At 36.7% G+C, this 12,204-nt stretch overlaps 2 protein-coding genes across 3 annotated transcripts in view; one reads left to right on the top strand and one right to left on the bottom strand.

Moving 5' to 3' along the window:
• ncs1b (neuronal calcium sensor 1b) overlaps positions 1–12,204 on the bottom strand; it is an 87,692-nt gene that overhangs the window by 37,206 nt on the left and 38,282 nt on the right. For both annotated transcript variants that reach the window (XM_073909460.1, NM_001020514.2), the window contains 1 exon segment: positions 9,562–9,586. In XM_073909460.1, coding sequence (XP_073765561.1) covers positions 9,562–9,586 — 25 coding nt within the window.
• LOC101882414 (uncharacterized) lies at positions 135–6,236 on the top strand. Its single transcript, XM_073910487.1, has 8 exons — positions 135–185; positions 989–1,113; positions 1,219–1,596; positions 1,673–1,889; positions 3,759–3,985; positions 4,107–4,254; positions 4,639–4,748; positions 5,104–6,236. The coding sequence occupies exons 1-8, from the start codon at positions 146–148 to the stop codon at positions 5,410–5,412; spliced, it is 1,554 nt and encodes a 517-aa protein (XP_073766588.1). The 5' UTR covers positions 135–145; the 3' UTR covers positions 5,413–6,236.

Below are 12,204 nucleotides of genomic sequence, written 5' to 3'. Positions count from 1 at the left end.
TAATCTCGTTGATCACCGGCTGCAGCTGAGCTTCATGTCGAACGCACCTAGACCGTGACGCATTTACGTTAAGACGCATGCGCACTTACAGCGCGCCAAAGGGAAGTTAGGAGAAACAGGTACTTCCTTGCGCCAGTTTCTCACCATGGATGGGCTCGACGACGTTGCGATTTCCACTCTAAAAGGTTAGTAATTTTTTTTAAATCACTTATTTGTTTCTTATGATAAATTTGAGTTTGATTTTAATGTAATATGCAATGCTTTCTACCGAGAAAAAACAAAACAAAAGCACGTCTTTGTAATCGAATGAAATTAAGGATCGATCCTTAAGTTACAACATGCACTCAGAATGATTTTATTTAAATGTAGATACACTTGTATTTATTATTGTATAGTAACATAAATTGTTGTTCTGCTGTTGTACAATACTGGGTGCTATCAGGCTGCTATTAAATGAATCACAACTCCTTTTTTTCACAATACCTAATGCTAACAAAAATAACTTAGTCAAGTGTTAAAGGATCTTTTATCATTATTGCCTGTTTGTTTTACTACATTCAGACATTTCATATTTGAAAGAGTAGGCCCAAACACAAAGAGCCTCGGCTGGGTCAGTTGTCATTTCTGTGTGGAGTTTGCATGTTCTCCCCGTGTTTGTGTGGGTCTCCTCCGGGTGCTACGGTTCCCCCACAGTCCAAATACATGTGCTTTAGGTAAATTGGGTAGGCTAAATTGTCCGTAGTGAATGAGTGTATGGATGTTTCCCAGTGATGGGTTGCAGTTGGAAGGGTATCCGCTGTGGAAAACATATGTTGGATAAGTTGGCGGTTCATTACGCTGTGGCGACCCCAGATTAATAAAGGGACTAAGCCGAAAAGAAAATGAATGAATATTAATTTCAAAATTTACTAATGCATTACTAAAATCAAAAACACAAAATATACATAAGCTATGTTGTCTAATGTACTGTATTTGCATGTGTTCTAAGCTGCTAACATTGGGGAAGACATTTTGCCATCTCTCTCGCGAGAGGATATCCGAGATCTCTTTCCTGGTCCTGAGCACTTCCTGCGGCGCAAAGGTATTTGGCGTTTGACTCATAAGGAAGAACAGGTAATTAATTTCAAACACTTGTATATTGGATATTTTTAATCTATTAGTGGGCATAATTTCAGTACAGATTCATGTGATTTTCATTTGTGTTTTATTGTGTTTTAGGAGCACATCATTCCTGTTGAAGGTTCATCAGCAGATGATAAACATACTGAAAGTTCAAAACAAGATGACCCCAGTACATCAAAGTTTTTAAAGTTACCCAGCCCAGAATATGTTCTCTTCACTGACAGTGAACTACAACAGATGAGACGCACATACTTTGAGCAGCAGCGTCTTGGAAAAGAGGGTGACGTCACCTTATCAAAGGAGCTATTCTGCCGGCTCATCCGAAATACCATGACAAACATGGTATCAATAGCAAGAGCATCTTCAGATGACTACAAATATCCCACTAAACATGAAGTTATTGCCATGGCAAAACGGTTAGTGGAATACTACCCTATGATAAAAGATAAGTCAACTGGATCTAGGCACGAGTGGGTGAGTGACATCATTTACTTAATTATTGAAAAAAAACATTGTTTTGTTGCTAACATGCTTTTATTCTGTTGTACAGGACACTGTTGCTAAAAAGCTCCTGAAGCGACTTTCAAATATCCGAAGTCCCATGAAGGCCAAACAGCCTCCTTTCAAAAGAGCACGTCAGGACAAAGAACCTTCCGCTGCTGTGGCAAGTGACTATGATGCTGATTCCAGTGCTTCAACAGTCATTCTGTCATCGCCTTCAAGTTCAAGCACCCCACGGCAAGAAAATGACAGCATTGATGAAGCATGTAAGTACATTAAAATTTACTTTAAAATAAAGTAGTCAGTAGGGATGCTCATTTCGGTTAACTTTGCCAACCAGCTCGTTAATCGGATATAAATGGTTAACTGGTGAGATTAATATAAAATTATTATTATTATTATTTTTAAACTGAAGTGTCTATTTTGTGTCTGACACATTAAATATTGCTATTTAAAATACTGATTTATTTTAACATGCGAACATGTTAATAACAGATCATAACAACAGAACATCTTCACGCACCTGCCATCTTTCCAACAGGAAAAGGAAAGGAAAATGAATAAAATAAGTAGGCCTGCCCTAATTTTTCATTTAAATTATTAATTTATATTACAAAAAGAAAACACTGACTGAATCCTTTTAAAGAACCGGCATAGGCTGTTTTTTTCCAATCATGTTTTTTTTTTCTTCCGTCAAAAATAGCAGACTTCCTCAAATCGCTCGCTCCACGGAAAATATGCATTTATTTAATGCCCTGCTGTTATTATAATCATAAAACATTTTTAATAGAAATCATTATTGTTAAGATTATATATTGATATAATGTTCTCTCTCTCTCTCTCTCTCTCTCTCTCTCTCTCTCTATCTCTCTCTCTCTCTCTCTCTCTCTCTACCGTAATAAAAATATGCTTAAATGAAAATAATGAAAAGACAATGACAACTCGCACATATGTTGACTTTTTGTGAACAGTATTGCTGTTTTTTTCCCCTTTCTAAAAACACCTTTTATGTTGACAAGGAAAAAAGAAGTGCGCCGATTTCCTCTGCTTGTGCACAAAACTTCTTGCACACCCCTCAAATATAACTTACGATGGTCAAGCGCGGATCTTTTGGTGCGCTCTCAAATAAACACTGCTGAAGTGCGATTTAGTGCGTTTATGTAGAGAGTATGTCTAAAACATTTATTGGATTTGCTAGGAATATTTCAGAATGTCTCCAATAAACTTAGAGCGGCATTAATGTGTCCTGAAGTAAAGTGAAACAGCTATAAACTCCAGCAAGATAAAGTCAGTGTATGCAGAACCACAGGCCATCTATAAATAAATGAAAATTATTGAAACTGTGTTCATCCTAACTGAAAGCTACGTCGTGTTTGCTGGCTTCACGCATCACGCACCTGTCAGTCAGTCAATCAGTCAGTCTGTCAGCACACAACCTTAAAGGGTTTAACAAATAGCGCACATCACCGATACAGAAAAGTTTGCGCTGTTATAATTCACTTTCCTTTTAATATGTTTTGGTGCGATTATAACCCGCTATTAAAAAATAACCCGCTATTAAAAACAACAACAACAACTAAATGATTTGAATAGGAAGCTGTAATGTAGCCGTGAAGGGATGCATTTTGGTGTCGCACCCCGCCATAGAAGAATGAATGTAACGGGATCCATGCTCTTTAAAAGTTCTCTGTAGTTGTCTTGACAACACACACACTGCTGCTCTGGGTTGAGCCGCGTGCAAAACACTTGCGGCTTTTAGTAAACCATTCAAAAGATGCCCCTCTTAACGCAAAAAACGCATTCGATTGGCCCCTTATGCAGCTAAACTAAAAATATATAAAATAGTATTTTTTAATTGTTTAACTGATACCATACACATGATACAAACGCATCCTTTCGGTTAACGGTTAATCGATTACTTTGAGCATCCCTAGTAGCCAGACATGTCACTTCCATGGGACATGTTCTGGCCATGATTTTTATATTTTTATATATATATGTGTGTGTAATACATAACATCTTATTTGGTGATATATGCATGCCGAATTTGTTCTATTTGTAACGTAAAATACATTATTCAATTGTTGATTTCTGTGCATCTTGTTCAGTAATTATATTGTATGGCTAAATTGCAGCTGATGGTCCTGACAACAGCCTTGACAGCCAGAAAACCCAGGCAAGACATTACAGGACCCTACAAGAAATGTACAAAGCAAAGAAGCCAAATAAAGCTGCTGTAACCCATCTATTAGACCTGGAGTTCCAGTCCAGAAGAAGTTTCATTGACTCAAATGTATTGAAGGAGCAAGACAAACCCACAAATATTTTGCAAGCGTACCCCTGCTTCAAAGAATTGGACCATGTGGGTACACGAATGCTTACATTTTAGACAGATGTAAAACATATTAACACATATCCCATATCCTCTGCCTAACTGCAGACAGCCAAATAATTTTGTTTTTAATAATAAATAATTCTTTCAGGCAATGGATGAACTACGAAGAATCATTGAGCCAAACAACTCCAAATACATTTCTGAGGTGAAGGACAGGTGGGAGACCTTCTACTCCAAGGTTCAGTTTTATGGAGTGATGAAAAAAGTCATGAAGCCTCCAAGGACATTAAATGGAGGTAAAACTTTAATTTAATTTGAATCTGTATAGATCAAGGGTTCTCAACTCTGGTCCTTAAGGTCCAGTATAACTCCAATCCTAATTAAACAAACCTGAGCTAATCTGTGTTTCCAGTTTCTAACAAAAATCTACAGGCTGGTGACTTTAGAGCTAAAGGTTGGAGCTGGCCTGTAATCTCAAGGGCCAAGTGTTGAGAACCCTTGTTATAGATCAGTTATTTTTTTAATTCAAGAAGTTTTCTGTTTTCAGTTGAAAACAATGTTGTGTAAACAGTCCCTTAATTCAGGTCTCCAGGATCAGAAACCAGTGGTATAGATTATTCCCATACATCTACAGTAATATCTGATGTTAATATCTTTTTTTTTTTTTTTTACTTATCTAGTTGAACATGCCATTGCTGTTTTTACTGCCCTACCGCTGCTCTTCCCATCTGGGTCTGCAGCACCGAAGAAACAGGTCCCAATCAGTGAGGCTCTTTTCCATGTTCTGACGGTGAGTTTTACTTTAAGTAGTGATAAGTTAATAACAGGTGACTACATTGTCAATAAAATACTAAGTTAAAACCATCCCAATTGCACTACGTAAAATTGGACATGCAATGTAACAACTAACCTAAAGGTATTGTAGAAATTTTTTTAATTATGTCTTGATTTACTTAATCACAACCTGCTGAACACAAAAGTAAGATATTTTGAAGAATGTTGATACGCCAACCCAGATCTGTTGGGTTGGCATTCACTTCCATTGAAGAAAAAAAAATATGGAAGTGAATAGTGACCCAGATCTTATATTAATTTTTGCTGTGTTTGTAGTCTGAATTCTGTATTTTTGTTATTTGGTTTTCTAGCCCTCAGAGGACCCGGATACCTACATCCACAGGCGTGCATTTTCCAGTCCTGTCTTGCTGGTTGGTGAGGAGAACTGCATGGTGGTTGTAGGTACAACCCCAGTTCTAACATTTGACAAAGACTTGCTCTATGAGGGGCCTCTCTACCTCCTGGCCTATTACTATGCATTTCATCTCACATATCCAAAGTGTCTTGCAACACTCCTGTCTGTGTTGCAAACACAAGTTCTGAGAGATGTCATCCACGAGCAGGATGAAACCCCCTCGTACAAAAAGGCCATTCATGAATGGAGAATGTTTGTTGACTAATTGCTGTTTCAAACTGCTGTGGCTGAGAGACAGCTGCATATTTTTTTTTCGGCCATTATATTTGCACTTGATTTGTGCTGTTAGGAGATTTTCCCCATTTTCAGGAGATTAAATGTATCTAACATACAGTAATGCAGCACAGCAAAACCAAAAAAAGTAATTGCTGTGTGTAACTTTACAGGACTGCTGAGGGTATACAGTGTTGTTTTGTGCCAGAGTATATTTTTTGTTGTTATTATTAACGTTGGACTGTTCATCCTGTTTTGCTGTACCTCAGTTGTTTAAGAGGAAAATGTTCATTTTTGAATCTGCCATGGATTCAAGGCATTGTTGACCCAAACTTCAATTACTTCTTAATCTTATGTTGTTTCAAACCTGTTTTTTTTTTTCTTTTGGCTACAGAAGATATTATTTAGAATGTTGGGAACTGTTGATGGTAGCTATTGACTTTCATAGTATTTTTTTTTATTTATTTTGTATATTTTTCTTGCTATGAAAGCTGGCAACATTCTTCAAAGTGTCATCTTCTGCAAAAAAAAAAACTCATAAGGATTTGAAGAACATAAGGGTGAGCATGATAATTATTTGATTTTTGGGTTGCTATCATGTTACGAAGTAAATTGATCCAGGCTGTTTGAAGCTTAAATGCTGTTTGAGTTTGTGTAGACTGAGGCAAAGCATTTTGCATAGAATACTTGCGGTTTCTGTGCCAGGTATTTTATTTCATTTTAAAGTGTAAGCTTGTCTTTGCTTATCCTGCCTTATGCTCCATTTGTTTAGAATTTTAAAGAATGTTCTTTAATAAATGTTCAGCAAAGCTGGAAGTTGTTTCTTCACTTAAAGTGGGGGAAGGTGTGGGAGGTATTTTCTTTTAAGAGTTTTAATCTCATTTAGGTTTTTGTGTGATTTAAAAAAAAAATCTAAATAGGCTGGATTTAAGGTAAACTATTCTGCTTTCAATGCATTTTCCCCCTAAAATTATTATTGTCGTGCTTCAAAAAAGAGAAAACTGCTCAATTTTAAGCTTATTTGTCTAGTTTTAAGAACTAACTGTAGATTTACTGACTAGATTTAAGTTCAAATATTCTAGTTTTAATGCAATTTGTTCTAGAATTATTCATGTTCAGTGCTTATAAAAAGAAAAAAACTGCTTAATTTTAAGCTTGTTTGTCTAGTTTTAAGAACTAACTCTAGATTTACTGACTAGATTTAAGTTAAAATATTCTAGTTTTAATGCAATTTGTATTAGAATTGATAATATTCAGTGCTTATAAAAAGAAAAAACTGCTTAGTTTTAAGCATATTTGTCTAGTTTTAAGAACCAACAGTGTTTTTAATGCCTAGTTTTAATACAATTTTCACTTATTTATGTTCTATTAAATTCTTATAAAAAGCTAAAATGCCTAGTTTTAAGAATTTGTGTCTAATTTTAAGATCAATAGAAATGTATTATCGTCTAGATATTAATGCTATTTTCAAGAATTCTTACCAAGTCAAATTTGCTTACCCCATTGGCAGATTTATTTGCTTGATTTTGTTACACTTTAACTAGATTTAAGTCATTTTTGCTTGTTTCAGGAAGGGCATTTTTTGCAGTGTGTTGTCTGCTGCTTGCTTTTGACCATCCGCTTGTTTATGACCACATCTCTGGATTTGCCTGTATATATCTGTTTGTTTCTGTGTTGACTGTTGCTTGCCTGACCGTGCTCTACATAATAAACCCTGCATTTGGATCCACACTTCCTTGTCAGCGTCCAACTTCACATTACACCAGCCTGTACCCAGTGCAGATGGAGTCTGAAAGAGACTGAGCCTGGCTTCTCTCAAGGTTTGTTCTTCACTTCCCAAATGTTTCAAAAAATTTTCAAATCCAGAGAAATAGACAACTTTACCTAGAAACACGGATCATGTCCTTCTGTATTGCCTTACTAATGACCACATACTCCCTCGATCTTCAGTTTGGTTTGATAGAAAACAGGGAAACATGAAAGACTTCATTAGACTGCACAAAGCAGCATTATAATATAACATTACAATGTATTTATCATGATAAAACAGCACTGATGTGATCACAATCAACTCTGGCATAATAAAAGCTCAGCTGGTTTCGTGATGCATCGCGATAGTCTCTCATCAGCAACTGCATCAATGGTCTCATTTCACTTCAACAGCTTTCAGTCTAACTCTGCCTCTTACTACTATACCATACCATACCATACCATAAAACCTTTGAATACATAAGCTAATCCATAAACATGATTTCTGAAGGAATCTTGTAGGATATAATGAAGACGACAACTTCCATGACCAGTCATCATCAACCTACATTTTTGTTTGTTAAGAATACATGCCCTCTAGTGGTGAAAATTACAAACTGTTTTTATTAAATCCTTAAATGTCCAAAAAAGTAAGTAAATGCAAACACATTGCTATATGTTGAGTGGCACTTCAGCAGATTGCGGTATATCCTAATACAGGCTTTCATTAAGATGGCCAACACACACAAGTCCATTAGATCCTGCAGGGAAAGACAAATTACTAAATTAGATGCTCACATGTTTAATTGGCGCCCTCTAGGCTGTTAACCTATGCACATCCATTAGTTCAGTCTTTGTGCTGGTTAACCACAATGCAAAGTGGCTGATCAATACACATCGGAGCATATGAAAACAGTCATTTATATGCATAAAGCGAATGTGGAGATTTAATTTCTGTCTGAATAAACTGAGATGGAATGTCTAGGTATAGGATAAGAGAACAATGAATGCTGTAGCCTACAAATATACAAAGGAGAATGCAATCCTGTCAGGAAAATATACTATTTCTCCATTTCATTTGGAGATTGGGGGAAGATGGTGATGTCAGCTCCATTACGCTTTGGGCCTAAGATTTAAAAGAGAAAGATTAAAATCGCAAGTTGAATGACTTTATGAATTTTACTTTCAGACACAGTTTGTTCACTGACCATCTGATGAATAAAAAAAAGAAAATAATAAGCACTTACTGACACCATCTCCAAAAATTTCCAACTGCAATAAGTTGACTTTAGGCAACTTCTGTAAAGTTAACCCTCATGGTTGACATCACATTTAAAAGGGTGGTCCACTATGAAAACATATTTTAAACTTTAGTTCATGTATAATATAGCTGTGTGAACATAAACAACATCTCCGACTGTAATCTGCTCAAAGTTCAATCCAAAGGGAGACACTGGCTTTTACAGAGTTATGCTCATTCACCATACGCATACACCCCGCACAGCAAAAGGGTCGTGGCCAGAGGTGCTGTAATGTTATAGCAGAGAAAGCTACAATGCCGTCCAAATTCTGTTTCTGTACAACTTATAAATAATTGATTAAAAATATACATATACATTATAAATTTTAACTTAGAAATTATATTATACATTCGTTTCAATGTGTGTTGTTTCAAAGAATAGTTTGCATCTATATAGACAGATGGACAGACAGATGAACAGTAGCATGAGTATAAGCAGTTAAATGCATTTAAATAAACACTTTTGACATTTGTGCCGCACATAAGTAAAGTGGCTAAAATAATACCAATAAAAGCATGTTCTTGCACTATGTGCCACTTCAGTGACATTATTCATCCTCAGGAAGGATCCTCAAAGGGATGATGGCTACTGAAAAGGCAATAGTAGAGGACTCTGACAGGCAGAGCGAGTTCTTACATTCAGGAAATTCAAAAGGCACAAAGCTCACGTCCCACTGCAGCCTCCCATCCACATCCCTCCATGCTGGCTTTATGTCTACCAGCAGAAATGAGTCAACAATTTAGCCTGGCAAACACCCAGGGACAACACAGTGCCAGGACTGGATTGACCTTGGCCAGTGCCAGCAAAGGTGCCAGCACTTGGACTCTGTGACAGACTGCTGTTAAGTGAGGTGTGCCAAGCTATACACTGCCGCTCGCTGACATTTGGGCACACGAACAGAAGGACGGACTGTTACATTACTGTCAAGTGTGTGTGTGTGTGTTTCAAGGGTAGACACTGAGCTTTTTCTCCTGGGAAACACAACTACAAAATGATATGAGGGAATGCAAAATGATGGTGTGTTGCATGGCTAAATCAGATGGAGATTATAAAGATAGATAGACAGACAGACAGACAGGACACAGTCTTACCATTGCTGAACCTCCTTTTCTGTAACTGTAAGGGAAAAGAGAGGAGAACAAATTAGATTTTTTTCCACAATCAACAGGCATAATTTGCCAACCAAACTGAGCTAAATGATCTATATACGTTAACTGCCTTTTGTAAATCAACTCATTGTCTTATTGTTTATGGGCTTCATAAAGTCATTGACATCAATTTACCATTTAGCTGATAATCTAGCATAAGAGAGCAGCAGAACAATTATTAAAGCAACACTGAAGGGCTAAATGAATAACAATATAAGAGAGAAGCAGACATTGAGGGTTTGTGGTGGTTTGTTGTTCATCCCAGGTGGTGAATTATGCAGGCCTGTGATCAATACTTAACAACAAATACCTTGATAACAAAACATTTTACTTTTATCTCCACATTCTGAGAAGCAACATTCAGAACCGGACCCAAGGAGCCCCACCAGCCTAACAAAGGCCTTTTACACTAATGCGTTTTAGTTTGAAAATACATAAGTTTTGCTACGGTTACGCCATCCATCCACACTACGCCGGCGTTTTTGAGCGCCGAAAATGGAGCATTTTGGAAACGCTGAAGAGGCCGTTTTCATCCTAAAACGCTGCTGCTCTGTCTCAGTGCTGGATGGGGAAAATGGGGACATCTGAAAATGGAAGCGGTTCTGCCGACATTCGCCTCTCTGATTGGGGCTTTTCCTCAGTATTAAGTAGCCTACACACAATTAAAGTTCTGCATCTTCTCCTTGTAAGATCAGACTTTGCAAATTTGACATGGAAAACAGACTCCCGAGAACATATCGGGAAAATCTTCAAAGGGAACAGTGCACTCGATAACCTTATTCACATCACCATGGCTACATTGTTTCACTTTCTTAACAATAAAACAAAAACATGAGAGAACTGCTATTTTCATTTTGATATTAACAACTTAACAGACAGCAGAAATGTTGAGGCGTTGTATTGCATATATGAGCGTCATCTTCACTGTATGCGTATTAATAACAAAACGAAGCCTAACATCACTGCCTCCTTTGATTTTTATTCAAATTACAAAACACACCCTCTCTTTTGCTGAATATTAGTTTTAATAATCAATAATGGCCATAAAAGTATAACGTACAATAAGTTTATACAATATAGAAAATAAAGGCAAGCAATTACTCAATATACAGAATGTACATGGTTAGATTAATTATTAATTTATCTTTGCGCTCAGCCAAAACACGTTACCCGAGAACAAGTAATAGATTCAAAAGACCAAAGTCTGGGAATATGTTGTTAGATACAGACAACAAGATTAACTAAATATCTCGTTTAGCAAATATAGTGAGATTAGATCCAGCAGGAGATGCTTGATGAACACTCATCTTGGTAGATGGGCTGCAGCGCATGCCAGAGAGTGCGTGTGTGGTGACGAGATGTGCGTTTCATTTTCAGCGTTTTGGTGTAGACGTAGAGCTGTTCAGAAACGCTGGGTTAAACGCTAGTGTGAACGCGGATCGTTTTCATTCTAAAACGACGTTTTACCCTTTACTAGTGTAAACGGGGCCTCATAAAGCATTGGTTTGCATCTGTTCCTAGGAAAGGAACTAGAAGTTAAAAAGTTTTGCAATGTTCTTTCTAACTCATATTGTATTTTTGTTCATATATCTTTGATTTTCATGTGCGAGGGCAATCAATTTAAACCGAATTAATGTTAGCTCATAAAAGTTAGTTACTATTTACTCACCCTGAATTGGTTCCAAACCTTTATGATTTTATTATTTTTACTGATTTTTAGCTTACTTCAAAATATCTCCTTTTGCATTGAAGAGTGAACCCTTGAAGGGAAAGTAAATAATGACAGATTTTTTTTTCAGCTTTAAATAATCTAGTTCCTGTTTAACCTATTTAACCACCCTTCTGTCTCGCTACAATCCAACCCGCTTTTTAACATCTCAAAACTCAGGGCTTCTGGTAGTTACCAGAATAGCAAAGTCCACTAAAGAAGATTGAGCCTTCTCATTTATGACTCATAAACTCTAGAATAGCCTTCCTGATAATATCCAAGGCTCAGACACACTTTCACAGTTTAAACTACTAGATTAAGGATCTATCTCTTTAGCAAAGCATAGACACAATGCATCACATAATGGTATGATGCATGAATGTGCTCCACGCAGGTGAGTGGGCTTGACAAACATCTTGTAGGACACACTTCTCCTTTCTGAATGCACTAGACATTTAGTTAGAAACACTCATAAGCTTTACATGTTTGTTTGTATAACTACTATTTCATTTATAGTACTTCATTTTTGCATCTTGTTTAAATACAAAATAAACAACAGCTACGCTCATTTTTTTCTTTATTCTCTATTTCCACCTGGTGATACTCATCCAGAGGCCTCTAGAGATTATACAGCACCATTGATGCGACCCAAGACCTGTGAAGAAATTATGCCAAGGTTTCCAAAATCATGGACCAGGCCGTATCTTTTGCATTCAAAAGAGTGAACAAGTTAAGGGAAAGTAAACGATGACAGATCGTTTTTTTTCAGTTTTGGGTGAACTATTCTTTTAATACAAAAAAAGCATCAGATTTTTTTACATGACTTGAGAGAAATCTCTAGATTGTTGATATACATACACAAAACAACTTGTAAATTG

This window comes from Danio rerio, chromosome 8 (assembly GCF_049306965.1).
Source record: "Danio rerio strain Tuebingen ecotype United States chromosome 8, GRCz12tu, whole genome shotgun sequence".
In the NCBI taxonomy this organism is placed as follows: Eukaryota; Metazoa; Chordata; class Actinopteri; order Cypriniformes; family Danionidae; genus Danio; species Danio rerio.
This window is presented reverse-complemented; position numbering and strand designations above follow the sequence as displayed.

Excerpts from the sequence above, each read along its gene's own strand:
- LOC101882414 (XM_073910487.1), top strand. The coding sequence starts at position 146 with ATGGATGGGCTCGACGACGTTGCGATTTCCACTCTAAAAG. Across the intron at positions 186-988 it reads TGCGATTTCCACTCTAAAAG|CTGCTAACATTGGGGAAGAC; the intron begins GTTAGTAATTTT and ends ATGTGTTCTAAG. Across the intron at positions 3,986-4,106 it reads GCTTCAAAGAATTGGACCAT|GCAATGGATGAACTACGAAG; the intron begins GTGGGTACACGA and ends TAATTCTTTCAG.